At 41.6% G+C, this 22256-nt stretch overlaps 2 protein-coding genes across 2 annotated transcripts in view; one reads left to right on the top strand and one right to left on the bottom strand.

Moving 5' to 3' along the window:
* Positions 1-22256, bottom strand: part of LOC106575980 (uncharacterized) — a 185525-nt gene that overhangs the window by 122380 nt on the left and 40889 nt on the right. The gene's annotated exons all lie outside the window — the stretch shown is intronic.
* On the top strand, positions 1566-13340 carry LOC106596200 (uncharacterized). Its single transcript, XM_045698565.2, has 3 exons — positions 1566-2407; positions 7911-8146; positions 10204-13340. Exons 2-3 carry the CDS (start codon positions 8047-8049, stop codon positions 11409-11411), a joined length of 1308 nt encoding a protein of 435 aa, XP_045554521.2. The 5' UTR covers positions 1566-2407; positions 7911-8046; the 3' UTR covers positions 11412-13340.

The following is a 22256-nucleotide window of genomic DNA, read 5'->3' as shown; positions in this document are numbered from 1 at the left end:
CTCTACAGTGAAATAAGCCAATAAACACTAACCAGAACAGCAATGGAGAAGGCATATTGACATTAAGGAGAGGCATGCTTAGCCGAGTGATCAAAGGGTCCAGTGAGATTCAGACAGCTAGCCGGGCCATAGGTAGCAAGCTGGTGGAAGATGGGAGGGAGGTCTGTTTTTAGCCACCTCGTGCGTTTCCGTCTGTGGGTTAGTGGGGTTCCGTGTGGAAGGGGGGACCAGTCCAAGTTGGCAAAATAGTTAGTTATAGTGGCCCAAGAAAAGTGTCCGATAGACCTATTCAGATCGCAGCCGAAAAGACAGCTAACGATTAGCGGGCCGCAGATGGGCGATCAGGTTACGTCGCGACGGAGGGGCCAGTTGGATAACTCCCTCGGGCAGATAACGTCGGTGGTCCAGTCGTGAAGACCCGATGGGGCTCCGCATCGGCAGTAAAACGGGTCAGGATAGGTGAGTTGTAGCCCAGGAGACACTTCAGCTGGCTAGCTCAGGAATAGCCCAGGAGTGGCTGACGGAACTCTTCAGCTGGCTAGCTCCGTAATAATGTGTGTTAATTCCGTGACCGACGTTGCCAATAGTCACTCAGGTAGCAGCTAGTTAGCTGCAAGATCCAGGTGTAAATGTCCAGAGCCTGCGGTAGAAATCGGGGAAAGGAGAGAGAATAGGTCCGGTATGCTCTGGTCTGAGTCGCGCTGTACAAAAACTGGCGATAGCTTTTCGAGCTAATGGATAGCTGAGGACAGCTAACCGTGGCTAGCTGAACTTCAACGTTAGCCAGTGAAAATGGCTAACCTCTTGCTAGCTTCTGTTGTGGAATTCAGATGAGGTAAATAATACTTTCTTTTTTAAATTGGTGAGGCGGGTTGCAGGAGAGTGCTTTGAGGTTGAGTTTAGAATAAAAAATATATATATATATATATATTAAAAGATAAGTGAGGAAAAAAATATGTAAATATATATATACACGGGACATGTATCAGATAGAGATGGTGTGATGATCAGTTTTCACCATTAGTTTGGATACTTTTTGTTTATTAAATTGTATTTTAAAACTAGATTTATTATTTTAATTATGAATATGTTTGGATAACTTAATTGAAACCTGCTTGATTTATCTGCCAATGAAAATTAAAGTTTGTACATGAATTCATACTGATCAAACTCTTCTCTTCTGTATAATGAATTACCAAAAAACTATGTTTCAAGTGACATATTTACTGTTTTTCTGAAGCTGAACAAGACAGGATGTTGAAAGGAGCATCACAAAGCTAAATCTGACCTATTCTCTAACATGTTTTATCAGCATAATCAGCTGTGAGACCTATTAGAGAACTGTAACTTTATTGATGTACTGAATCATTGTAGTTTTGGGGGTAATTATAATGCTTTTGTTTAATTCATGGCATTCAAATTAACAACAGGACAATGCTGTGTAAGGGCTATTTGACCAAGAAGGACAGTGATGGAGTGCTGCATCAGATGACCTGGCCTCCACAATCACTGACCTCAACACATTACTGAGATGGTTTGTGATGAGTTGGACCGCAGAGTGAAGGAAAAGCAGCCGACAAGTGCTCAGCGTATGTGGGAACTCCTTCAAGACTGTTGGAAAAGCATTCCAGGTGAAGCTGGTTAAAAGAATGCCAAACATGTGCAAAGCTGTTATCAAGGCAAAGGGTGGATACTTTGAAGAATCTCAAATATAAAATATATTTTGATTTGTTTAACACTTTTTTGGTTACTACATGATTCCATATGTGCTATTTCATAGTTTTGATGTCTTCACTATTATTCTACAATGTAGAAAATAGTAAGAAATAAAGAAAAACCCTGGAATGAGTAGGTGTGTCCAAACTTTTGACTGGTACTGTATATCTGTATTTATCTACTCAATACATGTCACCACACCTCTACACATTGGGACAAGCCAATTTGCTAGTCACCAATATTCTCAAAATCAAATCAGTGATGACTGTTTAACAGTCTTATGGCCTGGAGATAGAAGTGGTTTCATTCTCGGTCCCAGCTTTGACGCACCTTACTGTCTCCACCTGATAGATGGTAGCAGGGTGAACAGGCAGTGTCTCTGGTGGCTGAGATTCTTGCTGAGGTTCTTGATGATTTTCTTGGCCTTCCACAGAGATAATCTACAATGCATATGTAATGGGTTGAAAAACATCGTTTTTTAAACCAAGTTTTATTTGTGTAGCTAATCAATCTCACTTTTATATTCTACAATATACATGCTTTAGCAGTAGTAAGTCCATCAATCCAATAGATGTCGCTATTTGGAGTACTGTGGTAGTGGGGGGAACAGGAAGTTCCGGTAGACGCACGCCAGTCTTTACAATAAAGAAAATGCCTAAACTGTGCTGTCCGTTTCTCTTTATTACTACAGGTATGTAATAGCACGTTTAAACTGTCTAATATCGAAAGAACAGAACATGTCAGATAACACATCCGTCAAGGTATTATCACGTTTGGGAAAGGTTTTGTGCCAAACTGAGTGAGTGAAGAACGTGCAAAACAATATTTTACAAGCGCACGATGCGGAGTCCACCACACGTTCATTAGTGAGGCTTTCCAGTTTCGTATATAACTCAGTGGGTTTTGCCTGGGGATGTTCAGAACAAAAACGTTTTGGAAAATTGCAGATAGAAATCTTCTGAAGAAAACTGACATGATTCCTTAGGATCAGAGTCATGTTTGTTCTACATAATACATTTATATCTGAATGTGTCCAACGTCTCCGTCCTCCTGCTGGACTCAGCCCTGGTACTCGCTTGTCCCTACCTATGTGAAGATGGCTACAATAACGATTAGCCACAATAGTGGAATTTGCGGTTCGCCCTCAAAATAAATGTCCCTCGTTGAAAGTGACGCAAAATGATACAAAATAGTGGAATCATGCCATATTTGGACTAGATAACGCTAAACATGGTTTGAATGTTGTTACTTAATTTAAAATGTAAAATGAATTACAATAATGAATTAGTCCCATAGGGCGGCGCACAATTGGCCCAGGTTTGGCCGGTCTAGGCCGTCATTGTAAATAAGAATTTGTTCTTAACTGACTTGCATAGTTAAAGAAATGTATTAAAAAGTTTAAAAATAACCAGAAAAAAACTGTTGAAATCACACTGGTGGTTTTAGACCGCAAAATTGCATTGGGTGCATTCATATATGCACTTATGAATCGGGTTTGATTGTGCACCCATGAAACAGGTGACACCCACAGAAAACAATTACCAAGAGTTTACACAAATATTAGCGTCTTAGGTCTTATTGCAGGACTTTGACTGAAAAATCACCTTCCCAGTCAGTCTATTGCAGGGTTACTCCAGTACTATTTGAGAAGGTCCAGTCACACAAATTTCCAAGGTGGCAAAGGTCCAGATGGATATTGTCATTTATTGGCGTAGTAACAAACCTCGAACTTGCAACCCCAACCCTCTAATTGGCGGAGAAAACATTTAGCTGTTTTAAAGCTAATTTCCTGCAATTCAATTCTAAACCTGTTTTGTGTGTTTATATGATACCAGGGGTCGAAGCCCAACGGCAAAAATTAGGGGGTCCGTATTGACCCCATTCTGTATCCGGACCGCGGTCCGCCAGTTGAGTATAGAGGGTCTTTTGTTTGTGTTGGACATTCATATTGCACTCTACAGCCTTACCTATGGATTGTTCAGTCTACTCAGTGACACCCACAGAACACAACTATGTAGAGTTTACACAAATATTAGCATTTCCGCTCTATTGCAGGACTCTGAAACCACTGTTGTCCGGGAGTTGAACCCCGTGTGTAAACGCATTGATTCTCATTGCCAATAGGCTCAGGATAACTCCTGATAAAGTTGGGTAGCTGATGGGTCTATTCAGAGCTCAAATAGACAAAATGATTAGTCACAGGAACCAGGACTAATAAAGCCAATGCAACTGCCTGTTTTACAAACGCTAGTCCTACCACATGGATGGACATTCATAAAATAAAGTTATAGGCCGACACTATATGATACACCCCAGTAAGCACGGACTGACGTCGATGTCTTTTGGATGTCTTTCTTTTTTTTTTTTTACTTGACCCAAACATTAGACCTGACCAAGTATGAACCACTCACTCAGACATCATTAGGCAGGTTTCCATTGACTCAGGTGAATTCAACAAAAGCTATGTGGCAAAAACATTATTTGCGATGTGTAATGGAAACGCCAGATATAGGAGAAATATTTTAATGCTCGAGAACATTTATATCTGTTTGACGGGTGGATCTTTCTTTTGTCAAAGTTGATTTATTCTGACAAATGAGGATGAAAACAGTATTTATGAAATAAATGATGATTGCCAAATCATTTTGACAGTATGAGGTGCGTCATTACGTCCAGCTGTTTTTATCAACACAAGATAGTTAAATGGAAACAACCTAGCGGGCAATTGTCTGATCTATTTTCTATTCAAACCTTTTCTAAATGTAAAAAAAAAATCACTGGATAACTTGGAAACATAGCTACTGTTTCACAAGATTGGAAAGCACAGTAGAGTACTTAACGGTTAGTTCAGTACAGGACAACAGTATAGAGTATAGTACAGTATAACGTACTGTACTCTACTTTACTCTAATGTACTCCGTTAGGGCTGGGCGATATGGACTAAAAATCATACAGCTGTATCTTACATTTACATTTGAGTCATTTAGCAGACGCTCTTATCCAGAGCGACTTACAGTAGTGAATGCATACATTTCATTTTTTTCATTTCATACATTTTTTTCGTACTTGGCCCCCCGTGGGAATCGAACCCACAACCCTGGCGTTGCAAACACCATGCTCTACCAACTGAGCTACGGGGAAGGCTGTTTTTCAAACTTAATGGCGATTCATGATATATATTTCGATTTAGTTTTTCTCTAAGTAAGTTGTACAATTAAAGGTCAAATACACTGCCTTTCTAACAGTCAGCAATAATCTAATGAATTCAGTGCTTGTGAAGTTATACCGAGGCTAAATATAAGCCTTCCACAACCATAACACCCACTAATAATTTGTTATTTGATCAAAATAGTTTAACCTGCTTTTTTGTTGTTGTCGCAATAATCACTGATTTGGCTTTGAAGTCTATTAAAATGCCCTTTTTTTGTTACAAATGTAACTAGTAATGACTAACTTATTGTAGGCATTATAGAAAATTAACACAGGTCTCAAAAATCTCTCAAGCCCACGTGCTAGTGACTAGCCAGCTAATCTGTAAGTCGCTCTGGATAAGAGCGTCTGCTAAATGACTAAAATGTAAATGTAAAAATGTAATCTTTATATTTCAAGTTTAGTCAACTTGAATCTATTTGCTAACAAGATTGAACAGTTGAATTGTTATGAACACACCCTTCTTTCTGTTTCCAACTGTTTGAAAAGCTTGTTAGCCTGTCCACTTTGTTCAGATGTTAAAATCAAGTGGCCAACCTTATTTCTCAGAATGAGAACGAGTTGCCAATTCCTTACAGTGCATTCGGAAAGTATTCAGACCCCCTTCCCCTTTTCCACATGTTGTTACGTTAGCCTTATTCTAAAATGGATTAAATAAAAATGTTCCTCATCAATCTACACACAATAACCCACAATGACAAAGTGAAAACAGATTTTTCGATTTGTTTGCAAAAAACAAATGCTTTATTTCCATAAGTATTCGGACCCTTTGCTATGAGACTCAAAATTGAGCTCAGGTGCATCCTGTTTCCATTGATCATCCTTGAGATGTTTCTACAACTTGATTGCTGTCCACCTGTGGTAAATTCAATTGATTGGACATGATTTGGAAAGGCACACACCTGTCTATAGAAGGTCCCACGTTTGACAGTGCATGTCAGAGCAAAAACCAAGCCATGAGGTCGAAGGATTTGTCTGCGGAGCTCTGAGACAGGATTGACTCTTCCTAGAGCTGCCCCCCCGGCCAAACTGAGTAATCGAGTAGAAGGGCCTTGGTCAGGGAGGTTACCAAGAACCCGATGGTCACTCTGACAGAGCTCCAGAGTTCCTCTGTGGAGATGGGAGAACCTTCTAGAAGGACAATCATCTCTGCAGCACTCCACCAGTCAGGACTTTATGGCAGTGTCCAGACGGAAGCCGCTCCTTCGTAAAAGGCACATGATAGCCCGCTTGGAATTTGCCAAAAGGCACCTAAAGGACTCTCAGACCATGAGAAACAAGATTCTCTGGTCTGATGAAACACATCTGGAGAAAACCAGGCACCATCCCTACAGTGAAGCATGGTGGTGGTATCATCATGCTGTGGGGATGTTTTTCAGCGGCAGGGACTTCGAGACTAGTCAGAATCGAGGGAAAGATGAATGGAGCAAATTACAGAAAGATCCTTAACTTCATTCGGATAGGGGGCAGCATTGGGAAGTTTAGATGAAAAGCGTGCCCAGAGTAAATTGCCTGTTACTCAAGCCCAGAAGCTAGGATATGCATACAATTGATAGATTTGGATAGAAAACACTCTAACGTTTCCAAAACTGTTAAAATAATGTCTGTGAGTATAACAGAACTCATATGGCAGGCAAAAAACAGAGAAAAATCCAACCAGGAAGTGGGAAATCTGAGGTTTGTAGTTTTTTTAAAGTATTTGCCTATCCAATATCCTGTGTCTATGGGGTCAGATTGCACTTCCTAAGGCTTCCAGTAGATGTCAACAGTCTTTAGAAGTTGTTTCAGGCTTGTATTGTGAAAGGGGATTGAATAAGAGCTGTTTCAACAAGTGGTCAGGCTGAAAGCTTTTAGTTTAGTCTAGGTATTGTCTAACATGGAGTCCTGGGAGTGCCATCCGGTGAAGATCGTCAAAGGTTAGTGATTCATTTTAACGCTATTTCTGACTTTTGTGACACCTCTCCTTCTTTGGAAAATGGCTGTATGGTTTTCTGTGGCTAGGCGCTGATCTAACATAATCGCATGGTGTGCTTTCGCCATAAAGCCTTTTTGAAATCGGACACTGTGGCTGGATTAACAAGAAGTTTATCTTTAAAATGGTGTATAATACTTGTATGTTTGAGGAATTATAGTTATGAGATTTCTGTTTGAATTTAGCGCCCTGCAATTTCACTGGCTGTTGGCGAGGTGGGACGCTAGCATCCCGAACGATCCCAGAGAGGTTAATGAAAACCTTCCAAGGACCTCAGACTGGGGTGAAGGTTCACCTTCCAACAGGACAACGACCCTAAGCACACAGCCAAGACAATGCAGGAGTGGCTTTGGGACAAGTCTCTAAATGTCCTTGAGTGGTCCTGACTTGAACCAGATCAAACATCCCTGGAGAGACCTGAAAATGGCTGTTCAGTGATGCTCACCATCCAACCTGACAGAGCTTGAGAGGAAAGGCAGAGAAGAATGGGAGAAACTCCCCAAATACAGGTATGCCAAGCTTGTAGCGTCATACCCTAGAAGACTCGAGGCTGTAATCACTGCCGAAGGTGCTTGAAAAAAGTACTGAGTAAATGGTCTGAATACTTATGTAAATGTGATATTTCAGTTTTTAATACATTTGGGGGAAAAAATCTAAAAACATGTTTTTGCTTTGTCATTATGGGGTATTGTCTGTAGATTGGTGAGGGGAAAAAACTATTTAATCCATTTTATAATAAGGCTGTAACTTAACAAAACGTGGAAAAGTCAAGGGGTCTGAATATTTTCCCAGTGCTCTGTGTGTGCATTTAGGAAATCTACTATAGGTTTAGTGCATTTACATTGTGTAGACTAATTTATAGTGTGAGCCTTGTCTAATTTGAAATTAATTTAATGGTTTGTTATCAATGCTTAGCTACCTGATCTAGTATAGTTTTAGAATAAAGAAATTGCCAGAACTTTCAAGACTAACTTTTGTGTCCGTGTCTCCTTATTACTACTGGCCGACTCAGATTAAGTCTGAGGAGGGTAACATCAACAGTGAGGACAAACCCAGCCTGCCGCTCTCCTTCCACACTGAGTCCAAACCTACAGTCACTGGGTCCTGATTGTGACAGTGGAGCCCAGTTTGCACTGCAGGATCTAGAGATGGCATCAGTGAAGCTGGAAGACTGCAGTCAAACACTGGAGCCTAATGTCAACATTAAAGATGAAGAGGAGGAGACGATTGGGAAATCTGTTAGTCATGGTAAGAGCAGGTTCTATCTATGTATAAGTTATCTTCATAAATTAGACCTCCGTAAGTTATGAACCAGTCTATTGATAGGTTGAATTCTGTAATTCTGACGTCACACATCCCTGAACAACTGGGGTATCTGGAGTGATTAGAGAGTAGACTAAAGAAGTGAAGTAGACAAACTGCCAGTGTTTTAAAGTTCTATGAAATGAGTCTGTGTAGTTACTAACCCTTGTGATAGTGAGCGGAGGATGATATGACTCATAATATTCACCCCTTATGCCCTTTTGGCCTAAATTGCTGACCTCATTTAGTCAACTGATCGATTGTTTGGTGGATAGATGTTGGTCGACCAAGCTTTTTTAAGTCGAGCAGTGGCAAATACACTGCTAAAAAAAATAAAGGGAACACTTAAACAACACAATGTAACTCCAAGTCAATCACACTTCTGTGAAATCAAACTGTCCACTTAGGAAGCAACACTGATTGAGAATAAATTTCACATGCTGTTGTGCAAATGGAATAGACAACAGGTGGAAATGATAGGCAATTAGCAAGACACCCCCAATAAAGGAGTGGTTCTGCAGGTGGGGACCACAGACCACTTCTCAGTTCCTATGCTTCCTGGCTGATGTTTTGGTCACTTTTGAATGCTGGCGGTGCTTTCACTCTAGTGGTAGCATGAGACGGAGTCTACAATCCACACAAGTGGCTCAGGTAGTGCAGCTCATCCAGGGTGGCACATCAATGCGAGCTGTGGCAAGAAGGTTGGCTGTGTCTGTCAGCGTAGTGTCCAGAGCATGGAGGCGCTACCAGGAGACAGGCCAGTACATCAGGAGACGTGGAGGAGGCCGTAGGAGGGAAACAACCCAGCAGCAGGTCCGCTACCTCCGCCTTTGTGCAAGGAGGAGCAGGAGGAGCACTGCCAGAGCCCTGCAAAATGATCTCCAGCAGGCCACAAATGTGCATGTGTCTGCTCAAACGGTGAGAAACAGACTCCATGAGGGTGGTATGAGGGCCCGACATCCACAGGTGGGGGTTGTGCTTACAGCCCAACACCGTGCAGGACATTTGGCATTTGCCAGAGAACACCAAGATTGGCAAATTCGCAAATTCGAGTCTGGAGACGCTGTGGAGAACGTTCTGCTGCCTGCAACATCCTCCAGCATGACCGGTTTGGCAGTGGGTCAGTCATGGTGTGGGGATGGCATTTCTTTGGGGGGCCGCACAGCCCTCCATGTGCTCGCCAGAGGTAGCCTGACTGCCATTAGGTACCGAGATGAGATCCTCAGACCCCTTGTGAGACCATATGCTGGTGCGGTTGGCCCTGGGTTCCTCCTAATGCAAGACAATGCTAGACCTCATGTGGCTGGAGTGTGTCAGCAGTTCCTGCAAGAGGAAGGCATTGATGCTATGGACTGGCCCGCCCGTTCCCCAGACCTGAATCCAATTGAGTATATCTGGGACATCATGTCTCGCTCCATCCACCAATGCCACGTTGCACCACAGACTGTCCAGGAGTTGGCGGATGGTTTAGTTCAGGTCTGGGAGGAGATCCCTCAGGAGACCATCCGCCACCTCATCAGGAGCATGCCCAGGCGTTGTAGGGAGGTCATACAGGCACGTGGAGGCCACACACACTACTGAGCCTCATTTTGACTTGTTTTAAGGACATTACATCAAAGTTGGATCAGCCTGTAGTGTGGTTTTCCACTTTAATTTTGAGTGCGACTCCAAATCCAGACCTCCGTGGGTTGATAAATTGGATTTCCATTGATTATTTTTGTGTGATTTTGTTGTCAGCACATTCAACTATGTAAAGAAAAAAGTATTTAATAAGATTATTTCATTCATTCAGATCTAGGATGTGTTATTTTAGTGTTCCCTTTATTTTTTTGATTAGTGTATATACAGTGCTGCTTGAAAGTCTGAACCCCTTGTGCAATTATATATTTTTTAGTTTTTACCATGAAATCTTTATTTAATTAGAACCAGTCTTTTTGATCTGACATTACAGGTTTATTTTTACCAATACCAACTGACTGGTTCTTCTGATGTTGTTCACACAGGAGACCATGTTGAGACATTCTCTACATCCAGAGAGCAACAGCAGGAAGATCACAGACCTAAGAGATCTCACCACTGCCCACGTTGTAAGGAGAGTTTCTCAATTCTATCAAAGTTAAAAATACACCTAAAAATACACACAGGAGAGAATCTGTATTCCTGTACTGACTGTGGGAAGAATTTCACAACATTAAAGGTTCTGACAGTTCATCAGAGAGTGCATGAACGGATACACACAGGAGAGAAGACTTACTCCTGCTCTAATTGTGTAAAATGCTTCACATCATCAACTAAGCTAAAAATTCATCAGAGAACACACACAGGAGAGAAGCCTTACTTATGCTCTGACTGTGGGGCTAGTTTCTCTCGACTGGGCCACCTAAAAACACATAAACGTATACATACAGGAGAGAAGCCTTACTCCTGCCCGGACTGTGGAAAGAGTTTCTCTCGACTGGGCAATTTAAAAACACATGAACGTATGCATACAGGAGTAAAGCCTTACTCCTGCTCTGACTGTGGAAAGAGTTTCTCTCGACTGGGCCACCTAAAAACACATGAACGTATACATACAGGAGAGAAGCCTTACTTCTGCTCTGACTGTTTAAAATGCTTCACATCATCAACTGAGCTAAAGGTTCATCAGAGAACACACACAGGAGAGAAGCCTTACTCCTGCTCTGATTGTGTAAAATGCTTCACAACATGCTCTGGGCTTGAAGGTCATCGGAGAACACACACAGGAGAGAAGCCTTACTCCTGCTCTAATTGTGTAAAAAGCTTCACATCATCAACGAAGCTAAAAATTCATCAGAGAACACACACAGGAGAGAAGCCTTACTTATGCTCTGACTGTGGGGTGAGTTTCTCTCGACTGGGCCACCTAAACACACATGAACGTATACATACAGGAGAGAAGCCTTACTCCTGCTCCGACTGTGGAAAGGGTTTCTCTCGAATGTGCAACTTAAAAACACATGAACGTATACATACAGGAGAGAAGCCTTACTTATGCTCTGACTGTGTAAAATGCTTCACAACATCAACTGAGCTAAAAGGTCATCAGAGATCACACACAGGAGAGAAGCCTTACTCCTGCTCTGATTGTGTAAAATGCTTCACAACATACTCTGGGTTAATAGGTCATCAGAGAACACACACAGGAGAGAAGCCTTACTCCTGCTCTGACTGTGTATGCATACGTTCATGACTGGGAAAAGTTTCTCTCGACTGGGCCACCTAAAAACATAATCGTATGCATACAGGAGAGAAGCCTTACACCTGCTCAGACTTTGGAAAGAGTTTCTCTCGAATGGGCCAGTTAAAAAGACACAAAAAATACATAAAATATACATAAAATCAGAAGAGCCTCAACAGTTCTCAAAGACCAGCTGAGATTAAAGTCACTCCATCAGTTAAGTCTCGTAAAAGAAGTGATAACTGTGAACTGGATCAAATGAAGAAAGTGTAGAACACTCTATTGAAAACCTATTGTTTCTCACTGTGAGAGAACTGTGCAGAGGAAAGGGAGTGTTATAGAATGTTAGCCTCTCTTTACTTTACTGATCAGTGTGCACCTTGTCAGTTTTGGTGTGTTTTGTTAGCTTCTACTGTAAAGATATTGAGATGACCTTGGATTTGCCCTTAGGGTTGAATATCCTCTGTGAGGCGTCTCAATGGAGTGGTTGACTGGGTGGTACTGCTTCCATGAGATGGTTGACACAACATACACTGGGTGTACAAAACATTAAGGACACCTGCTCTTTCCATGACATAGACTGACCAGGTGAACCCAGGTGAAAGCTATGATCCTTAATGATGTAGTTTTTGTGTATTTAGCCCACTGCAGTTGCAGTGGGCTAAGGAATGAAAACACTGGACACTGGTTAATTTTAAAAACATGGCCTGGTCTGATGAATCCTGGTTCCTGCTGTGTCATGCTGATGGGAGGACTAGGGTATGGAGGAAACCACAAGTACATGTGTCCCTGCTGTGTGTCAACATTGCAGGCTGGTGGTGATGGTGTGGAGTGTGTTTCATGGCACATATTGGATCCCTTGATAGAAGTGGAGCAGCGTTTGAATACCACAGGATATCTAAACATCATTGCCAATCAGGTGTATCCCTTCATGGCAGCAGTGTATCCATCTGCAAATGGATTTTTTTCAGCAGGATTATGCCCCATGCCACAAGGCCTGTTCAGGAATGGTTCCAAGAACATGACAGTGAATTCAGCTTACTGCAGTGGTCTGCTGAGTCACCAGATCTCAATCCAATTGTGCATCTGTGGGAGGATATGGAACAAGCTATTCAGAGTAGAGATCCACTCCCAGCCAACTTGACACAATTGTGGAAGCATTGGAGTCAACATGGACCAGCATCCCTGTGGAACACTCTCAACACCTTGGACAGTCTATGCCCCAACGAATTGAATATGTTCTGAGGACAAAGGGGGCTGCAACTCAATATTAGGAAGGTGTTCCTAATGTTTTGTGCACTAAGTGTATATCAGATAAAGATGGTGTAATGATCAGTTTTTAGCATTAGTTTGGGTGGATTATTTGATATTACTAAACAACTTTTGTTTAATGATAAACAACTATGAATTGTATTTTAATACTGGATTCATTATTTTAGTCATTGATGATGAATGTATTTGAATAACTGTATTGAAGTTAATTGATCTGGCGGCAGGTAGCCTAGCGGTTAAGAGTGTTGGGCCAGTAACTGAAAGGTTGCTGTTCATCTAATCGGCTCAGGACCAATCTGTCATTGTGCCCTTGAGCAAGGCAATTAACCCTTATTTGTCCTGTAAGTTTCTCTGGATAAGAGCATCTGCTAAATGACAAGAATATAATGAAAAATGTTTGTACATTATTTTTATTTTTTTTACCATTATTTAACTAGGCAAGTCAGTTAAGAACAAATTCTTATTTTCAATGATGGCCTAGGAACAGTGGGTTAACTGCTTTGTTCAGGGGGAGAACGACAGATTTTTACCTTGTCAGCTCGTGATTCGATTTTGCAACCTTTCGGTCACTAGTCCAACGCTCTAACCACTAGGCTACCTGCTGCCCCGGTGCGCAACCACTTTTTTTTCTCTTGTGTATAATTAAATGAAATAAACTGTTTGAAGTGAAATACTGTATATACAATACACAACATTACCACTTTGTTTACCCTGGTCAGACGGACAGGGCCATAGTAAGCTAGACTATGTAGCTGCTGTTGTTAGTAGCCTACAGTTTCCATGCAATACAGCATGTCAGATCACTAATGAGTCTGTGTTTAGGCTGCTATAGTTATGCAAGCATTTTTGCTTGTGTCTGTCAGGAGTGATGTGTTATCAGGCTAAATAACTACTGGAGGGAAGTGGAGAGCCGCCTTGAGCTTTGTGCCCGGCCCACCCGACATGGTCTAGAGACGCAAAGTGCATGCCGCAGCACTCCGATGTGAAGAACAGCCCTTACAAAAATGTACGATTGTAGTACAATTAAAAATATATGGCATGGTATTGTTGTGGAATGGTAGTGACCAAAAAACTTGGAACATAGAAGAAACTGCCAGATGTGTCATAATAGCCTGGAAGTAAAGCTGCGCTGGGAGACACATTTGAAATAGAATACATTGAAAACATTCAGCAGGGTGGGAAAAAATCACAGTAAAACACGATTTAAATGTATTGTTGGAAGGTCTGTGTTCACCATTCATGTAATACATTAAATATATACATCAGATGGTATTGGGGAGCTTTTCACAGGTACATTATTTACCCATTTCAATCTTATACCAACCAACCCTATGCTTGGTGTGACTGTTATGGTCAGAGCAGATCATCTGATATGCCTTTAAATATTGTAATATGCAACCTGGAATTAAAATGTAAGAGGATCAGTGCTTCTACAGTGAAACATCTCACATCTGTGCTGTTTGAGAGCGATGTTGTTAGACTACATTGTTTCCTCTTCGGAGGTCACTGGTGGGCAACAACATAATTTCAATTCACAGAGACAATGAGTCCTTCACGTTTAGCACTATATCCACACGTTTGATGATGATGATGGTGAAGGGGGAGATTGAATTGACAATATACAACAGTGGTTGGAAACTAGGTTTGGCCTTCAGTCAATTTCTTGCCTAACTTGTTATCAAGTTTCAGGTAAGACCCAAGTGCAGACTGTGTAGAAGTAACAATGTTTATTGTAACAACAAGGGCAGGCAAACGACAGGTCAAGGCAGGCAGGGGTCGATAATCCAGAGTAGTGGGGCCAAGGTACAGGACGGTAGGCCCAGGGTCAGGTCAGGCAGAGGTCGGTAATCCAGAGTAAAGCCAAAGGTACAGGACAGCAGGCAGGCCCAGGGTCAGATCAGGCAGAGGTCGGTAATCCAGAGTAAAGCCAAAGGTACAGGACAGCAGGCAGGCCCAGGGTCAGATCAGGCAGAGGTCGGTAATCCAGAGTAAAGCCAAAGGTACATGACCAAAGGCAGGGTCAGGCAGAGTGGTCAGGCAGGCGGACTCAGAGTCAGGACAGGCGGGGGTCAAAACCAGGAGGGAGAGAAAAGAAAGACTGGAAAAAGCAGGAGCTGAGACACAAAACACCGTTAGGCTTGAACTAACAAGACGAACTGGCACAGACAGACACAAAACACAGGTATAAAAACCCTGGGGATAAGTGGGCAAGATGGGCGACACCTGGAGGAGGGTGGAGACAAGCACAAGGACAGGTGAAACAGATCAGGGCGTGACACTTGTAGCTAGTCTGTGGGCCAGAACATAATTATCCTATTAACAAATAGCCTATAGCTCCCCAATTCATAGTTCTACACATTGTAGGCTACACTACACATTTAACACATTTCGAATCCCACCGTACCTTCTCCACTGTGCAATCCAGTTTTCGAGCTGGTCACGGGTGCACTTCAGCCACGCTCAAGGTACTGTCGTGGAAAATTGTCTTAAGAATAACACTTCTTACAAGAACTTGTAAATTCAATATAGACTTTAATACAGAGTAATAAAGCCGAGCCGGTCCGCGGACAACAACTGCCTTCCTTAGGCCCCGGCTCTGCTTTTATGCATATACAATACATAGGTCCATCCTTTATGTAAATGAAGTAAAACCCCCTATGCATTCTGCCACCATTTTCTTTCAACCCAATGGATAACGCTCTCATCTGCTTTTAGCTCTAACATTGTAGTGGCTGGATAACGCCCATATCTGCTTTTAGCTCTAACATAGTAGGGGCTAGACTCTCCTCATATGGATATGAAAATAATGCATGCATTGCAGGCTTATGCTTGGCATATATTTAGTCATGGCCATACATACAGCTTGCCTGGCCGTTCCGTGGTTCCTACTTGGGGATGTATGGCCACCTGTTTTCTCCACTCAGGGTCAGCTGTCAGTCTCCTCTTTCGCTAGCTAATGTATTTATATTTTTCTTCCCTCAGCACGTCTATCTTTCTCCCACATAAATCCCTCCTCTGGGACTAATTAGTCCCACATCTAACATGATTAAACTAGAGACAATAAGGATGGAAGCAAAATAATAGATACATAGAATAGTAAATGTGTTGAACGAAATTTGAACAGATAAAACATAATCATATACTGGACCAAACATCTCCAATCCAATAACATAGATAGGAGTAAAATATAAAGTCAAACTTATCATATACTGGACCAAACATCTCCAATCCAATAACATAGACAGGAGTAAAAGATCCAGTCAAACTTAAAATAGTAAATGAGGATACATATATAAATCAGTATACTATGAAGAAGCATGAGCATGTAGTACATAGCCTTGCCTGAGGTTATCTCAGTTATGTAGAGTATAGAATATAACAAGAATTTAAAAGAATAATAAACATAATAGACCTACTTAAAGTTAATATTCTTACTATGAATCTGAACAAGGCCCAAGTGAGCAAAAATAAAAGTTATAGACAACATTCCAAATTGAGACACTCATTACTGCTAGAAGATTAAGGGCATGGTTCGTAGACACTTGTAACCAGAATACCTTCTGTTTCCTAGCGTGTAATAAATGATCCTCATCTTAGGAAGGCAAAACTAACTTGAATTTAAAAGAAATTGCATACATTTGTATATGTATGAAAACCATAAAACAAACATAAAATACAACATACACTTAAGGTTTGTTCAAAGTCATACCAGAATTTACATCATAGGGGCACATTCCTTATTTCCACATATAGGGCAATCCTCTCTTTGGCACATCGCACAGAATAAGGGTTCAGGATGATGGTAATGCCCATCATTGTTCTCTTTGGAGCACCACTTGCAACGCCTGGGTTGCAGAATTTTTTTGTGTACATGGACAAGCACCATCTCATCCGAATCGGGGTCTTTGGCATACACAGGAAACCCACCAGGACGCTAATCATGGCACTCATAACCTCCCCCAAGAATTACCCCATGACGACAGTTAGGATTACCAAAAGGGCAATCAAGGGGTCCTCCAACAGCATTGCAAGGTTTTCCATACTTGTCCGTATAATGTCCAGGGGTACCAGGGACAGGATTGATTATGAGAGGTGGATCCAGTATATGTTCCTTAAACTTCTTTCCTGACCCCTTCTTATGTCTAGGGTCTGCTTTATGTACTGACATTTGTTTAACAGTGGTTTTGACCACAAGTGATTTAACCAAAGGCACCACACAGCAAAATACAATGCCCAATGTCACTAGACCTCCACCCATCATAATGGCCAGCCTGGTAAACATAGCACCCCATTTTCCCAAAGCCAGGTCCAACCAATCCCAGGCATGAGAATCAAACCCAGCATTTGCCTTTACTTCTGCTCTTAACCCTTTAAGTTTATTCATAGCTAGGGAAAATGTTCCATTAGGTGCAGTGTTGTTGGGAATAAAAGTACAACAAGCATCTCCATACATTACACAAACTCCCCCCTTCTCTGCCAATAGCCAGTTGAGAGCTTCCCTATTCTGCCATGTCATCTGGCTTGTGGCCTTTACCTATTCTCCTAAGGCTGTCAAGGCAGAGTCAGTATAATTAATAAATCTTTGTTGGTTATAGTATATATAATTAATCCACTTTAAGTTCTTATTGGGTGTTACCCACAAAAATATAGATTCAAATCCAGATTTAATCTCATCTCTGGCCTTAAACTCGTTGGGCACACCTCTGGGTTGTCCAATTGAATCAAGGTACACTCTAGGATCTGATTCATAGGCTTCCCTTACTCTATGCTTTACAGACTCATCCTGCTGTGATTTAATGATAGACACCTGTTGTGTTGCTCTAATCAAGGCACAGTCCAGCCTTCTGGTAAAACATTCAAGAGTTTGTTCTGCCCACACATCCCGAAACTATCAGCTATACTTCTGTCCTGATTCTTTAATATTGCAAGAGATAGTGTTACTTGAGTTACATTACCACATGTACCTTTGTAATCCATAATCATTCCTTTATCATCAAATTTACTAACTCCTGCAGTTTCTAACACCCAAATAGTTTAACAATTAACTGTAGTGTTTCTCACATCTATCCCATTATCCCCATAGCTGTAGAAACATTCATATCTACTTTTTACCATAGTAAACCTATCATTATGAGGACCATTTAATTCAGTTCTCATGTCATATGTTGCACATTCATGTTCTCCCAACATATTTTGGTTTAATTCACTTCTACCTTTAGTGCTACCTAATGCCAATCTGCATTCTATGTTACACAAAGGTATGTAGTATTGACTCTGAATACATTGAACATTTTCCATTTAACACATTCTTCAACAGATGCAAGTTCAGGTATTATTAAAATATCAGACAAATGTGATTTGCTAGACAAAATGCAATTGTCCATCCTATGTTTAGTTGCTTCTTACTGAGCCCACCTATACAAGCCATTTGTTATTGCTTTTCTAAATTTTTGATCAATGTTTGATTCTTGGGTAGTTTCTTCATTGTAGCGACCCCAGTTGGTAACAGATGTCCAGATTTTCTGCATCAACCCACTTTCTTATGGTTTTTCTATTGTCTTAGTTGGTGTACTAGTCTCTAGTGGGAGGTAATTTTACAATTTCTTCTAGGTTTGTTGCTGTTGCTGTCAAGACCATTCTACCATTCTTCATCTATCCTGTTTCACTGTCTGTTAACAAGACCATGTGAGGACAGAGAAGTTGATAAGAAAGTCTCCTTTCCATTTTCCTGTCGTTGTTTCTCCGTCCCCTTGAACAACACCTCTATCAGGGGTATCTGCCAGAGTAGGTATGTCATCAGGAGCAACAGGCATGTCACTCCTCCCCATCCCTGGCCTCTCTGGATATTCAGGAGAGAGTGTCTGTTGGCTGTTGAAAGTTGCTCCTCATTCCACCTCCTCTTTGTCTCCTGCCTGGCTCCTGCCTGGCTCCTGCCTGGCTCCTGCCTGGCTCCTGCCTGGCTCCTGCCTGGCCTGGTGGTTGTCCCCTCCTTTCCGACGGGACTTTGGTACAGTGGTTTAGATGGTACCACGTGTTGCTTCCTTTCACCTGGACAGCAGTTAACATTGTTCGAGCTACCTTGTAGGGACCCTCCCTCCTTGGCTCATTCCTTTCTTCCGGAACACTCGGACCTGGTCTCTTGGATCACCAGACGTGGAACCTCTGGTCCTGGTTCAGGTTTCTGCCTTCTTTCTGTGAGGCATTCAAACTGAGAGACTTATGGCCTCTGTTTTATGATCACACCATACATCCACTTATTTCCATCACTCATCATACACCAACTAACATTCCAGCTGAAGCTGGCGACCCCTCTCCTTCTGGTTCCTAAGCATAAGACCATTATTCAGTTGGACCTTACTTCTTGTGAGAAGTATGCGCCCACCGAAGAGAGACAAGATGATCTTTACCACTGCAGGTGCTGTAAGAAGTATACCCCCAGCCTGGTGTATCTTGATGTACACTCAATCTCTAGAAGTCAGCCCATGCCCTTGGTTATTTCTGGCTTCTTATGTGCTGCTTTTCTCCTGAGGACATACACATTAACACATGGGTTATTTCCTGACAACAGACTTTCTTCTCATGTCAAGATCACTACTTTGTAATATTTAAATAACAGCCCTATTTAAACATTGTCTCAAATACCTCGCCTCCTACCACAGATATTCTTATACATAATAATAGCCAAATTATGGTCCCTACAGCAACTGCTGTTAGAATAACATGTAATCAGTCAAGTGTCTTCCAGTTGGAAGACTATCCAACCTCTTAAAACTCCAAGTCATAACTCTCTTAAACTTTTACCATAGTGTTAAATGTCACCACTATCACTTTTACTCTTACCATAATCTAGGTATGTGTAATGTTCAATTTACTCAGAATTGTCCCTATGTTGTGCATCCCTATATTTTACACAGCCAGCTGTCCTTTCTCTTCTGTGAGTTCTCTCTTCTATTAATATACATAGTCTCTAGAAATAACACCCCTCTAGTACCATAACCTTCATTTATGAGCCCCCTCAGATCCCCAATGCAGTCATAGTTCTTCTAACCCATAGCACATAATTTACTACTAATTTCCTTCCACAGTTTGATACATACTTAAACATTCTCAAATCAATTTTAGTCAATTTATATCATTCCCTCCTCAGGAACAATAAACACACTTATGTTCCTTAAAACAAAAATAAATTGACCAGACAAGAAAAGAGCAAATTAAATTACAATAACTGCATATTTGTAATAAGTGACCACTACTCATAATGTAACTAAACCTGGGGAAAACGTCCATCCGTTACATTCTATGACCACTACTCATAATGTTGGTCTCCTCCTTCATCCTTGTGTGTATCGCAAAACAGACTATAAACTTTTTATGCAATCAATTATATCAATACAATTTAACATTACATTTCTAATGACATAATAAAACAAAAAAAACAAAAACCTTTAATCTTCTGTAAGTTCTGTCAACCTCCCTGTCTCAGGATTTAGTTTCCAGAGCTTCCCTAGGCCTAGTACATTTAAACAGTTCTATGTCCAAATCATAACTAAAACGTTTTATAAATTGTCCAAATCAGAATTCAGTCCTTAGTGCTTCATTCCCTTAAAAATTGACATTTATACTAAACTTGTACTATCTATTCATATTACAGCCCCCATTTGCCTCTGTTTTTCTGTCATGAGAGGCCTGGTAATGAAAGGTCAGTAACCTATTCCCCTTTTAGTCTTCCTCCTCCAGCACATATCATTCCAGCATGTCTATTTCAGATACAGTTCACAGGTCATCAGACGCAGTTGTCCCTCACTCTTCCGCTGGTTAGGGACGTCTACCTTTCTCCCACAGTACTAAACGATATCATAACCGCCATCGATAAAAGACAGTACTGTGCAGCCGTCTTCATTGACCTGGCCAAGGCCTTCGACTCTGTCAATCACCGCATTCTTATCGGCAGACTCAATAACCTTGGTTTCTCAAATGACTGCTTCGCCTGGTTCACCAACTACTTCGCAGACAGAGTACAGTGTGTAAAATCGGAGGGCCTGTTGTCCGGACCTCTGGCAGTCTCTATGGGGGTACCACAGGGTTCAATTCTCGGGCCACCTCTTTTCTCTGTATATATATCAATGATGCTGCTCTTGCTGCGGGTGATTCCCTGATCCACCTCTACGCAGACGACGCCATTCTGTATACATCTGGCCCTTCTTTGGACACTGTGTTAACTAACCTCCAAACGAGCTTCAATGCCATAAAACACTCCTTCTGTGGCCTCCAACTGCTCTTAAACGCTAGTAAAACCAAATGCATGCTTTTCAACTGTTCACTGCCTGCACCCGCCCGCCTGACTAGCATCACTACTCTGGACGGTTCTGACCTAGAATACGTGGACAACTACAAATACCTAGGTGTCTGGCTAGACTGTAAACTCTCCTTCCAGACTCATATCAAACATTCCAATCCAAAATCAAATCTAGAATCGGCTTTCTATTTTGCAACAACGCCTCCTTCACTCACGCCGCCAAACTTACCCTAGTAAAACTGACTATCCTACCGATCCTCGACTTCGGCGATGTCATCTACAAAATAGCTTCCAATACTCTACACAGCTAATTGGATGCAGTATATCACAGTGCCATCTGTTTTGTTACCAAATCACCTTATACCACCCACCACTGTGACCTGTAGGCACTAGTCGGCTGGCCCTCGCTACATATTCGTCGCCAGACCCACTGGCTCCAGGTCATCTATAAGTCTATGCTAGGTAAAGCTCCGCCTTATCTCAGCTCACTGGTCACGATAACAACACCCACCCATGGCACGCACTCCAGCAGGTATATCTCACTGGTCATCCCCAAAGCCAACACCTCCTTTGGCCGCCTTTCCTTCCAGTTCTCTGCTGCCAGTGACTGGAACGAATTGCAGAAATCGCTGAAGCTGGAGACTTATATCTCCCTCACTAACTTTAAACATCAGCTATCTGAGCAGCTAACCGATCGCTGCAGCTGTACATAGCCCATCTGTAAATAACCCACCCAATCTACACCAGTATCACTACTTACACACCATCATCTGCTCATCTATCACTCCAGTGTTAATCTGCTAAATTGTAATTACTTTGCTACTATGACCTATTTATTGCCTTACCTCGTCATGCCATTTACACACACTGTATATAGACTTTCTTTTTTTCTATTGTGTTTCCATCAGTTAGCTGTGTTTTTATCTAACATGTGTTCCCCAGAATAAACCTCAAGAACAAGGAGATTTTCCTGATGCTCAGGAGGTCTCTGAAGTTCTACATCTGTCTGGGTGTTATGTGCTTAATATATTGTTTATTTTCAAAAAATATATCCTTAGATACATTGATGAATTCAGTTTATAGTGGGAGTTAGCTAGCTATATAGCTATTCCCCAGCAGTTTCATCCTAGCTAGTTACCTAATGGCCTTTTTATAAACTTGATAGATAATACAAATATATGAAGTTTCCCCTCGCTTCTAGAGCTGCCTAATACAGCAAGCCAGTTGATAGTACAATAGCTAGGATGAATGCAATGTGTGACATTACTAGCTATATGGGGGACATTAGC

The sequence above is a fragment of the Salmo salar genome, chromosome 17, assembly GCF_965601325.2.
Source record: "Salmo salar chromosome 17, fSalSal1, whole genome shotgun sequence".
In the NCBI taxonomy this organism is placed as follows: Eukaryota; Metazoa; Chordata; class Actinopteri; order Salmoniformes; family Salmonidae; genus Salmo; species Salmo salar.
The sequence above is the reverse complement of the archived record's forward strand: the minus strand, read 5'-3'. Positions and strand labels throughout refer to the sequence as shown.

Coding starts and splice junctions, on each gene's coding strand:
- LOC106596200 (XM_045698565.2), top strand. CDS start 8,047: ATGGCATCAGTGAAGCTGGAAGACTGCAGTCAAACACTGGAGCCTAAT. Junction 8,147..10,203: donor TGGGAAATCTGTTAGTCATG/GTAAGAGCAGGT, acceptor TTGTTCACACAG/GAGACCATGTTGAGACATTC.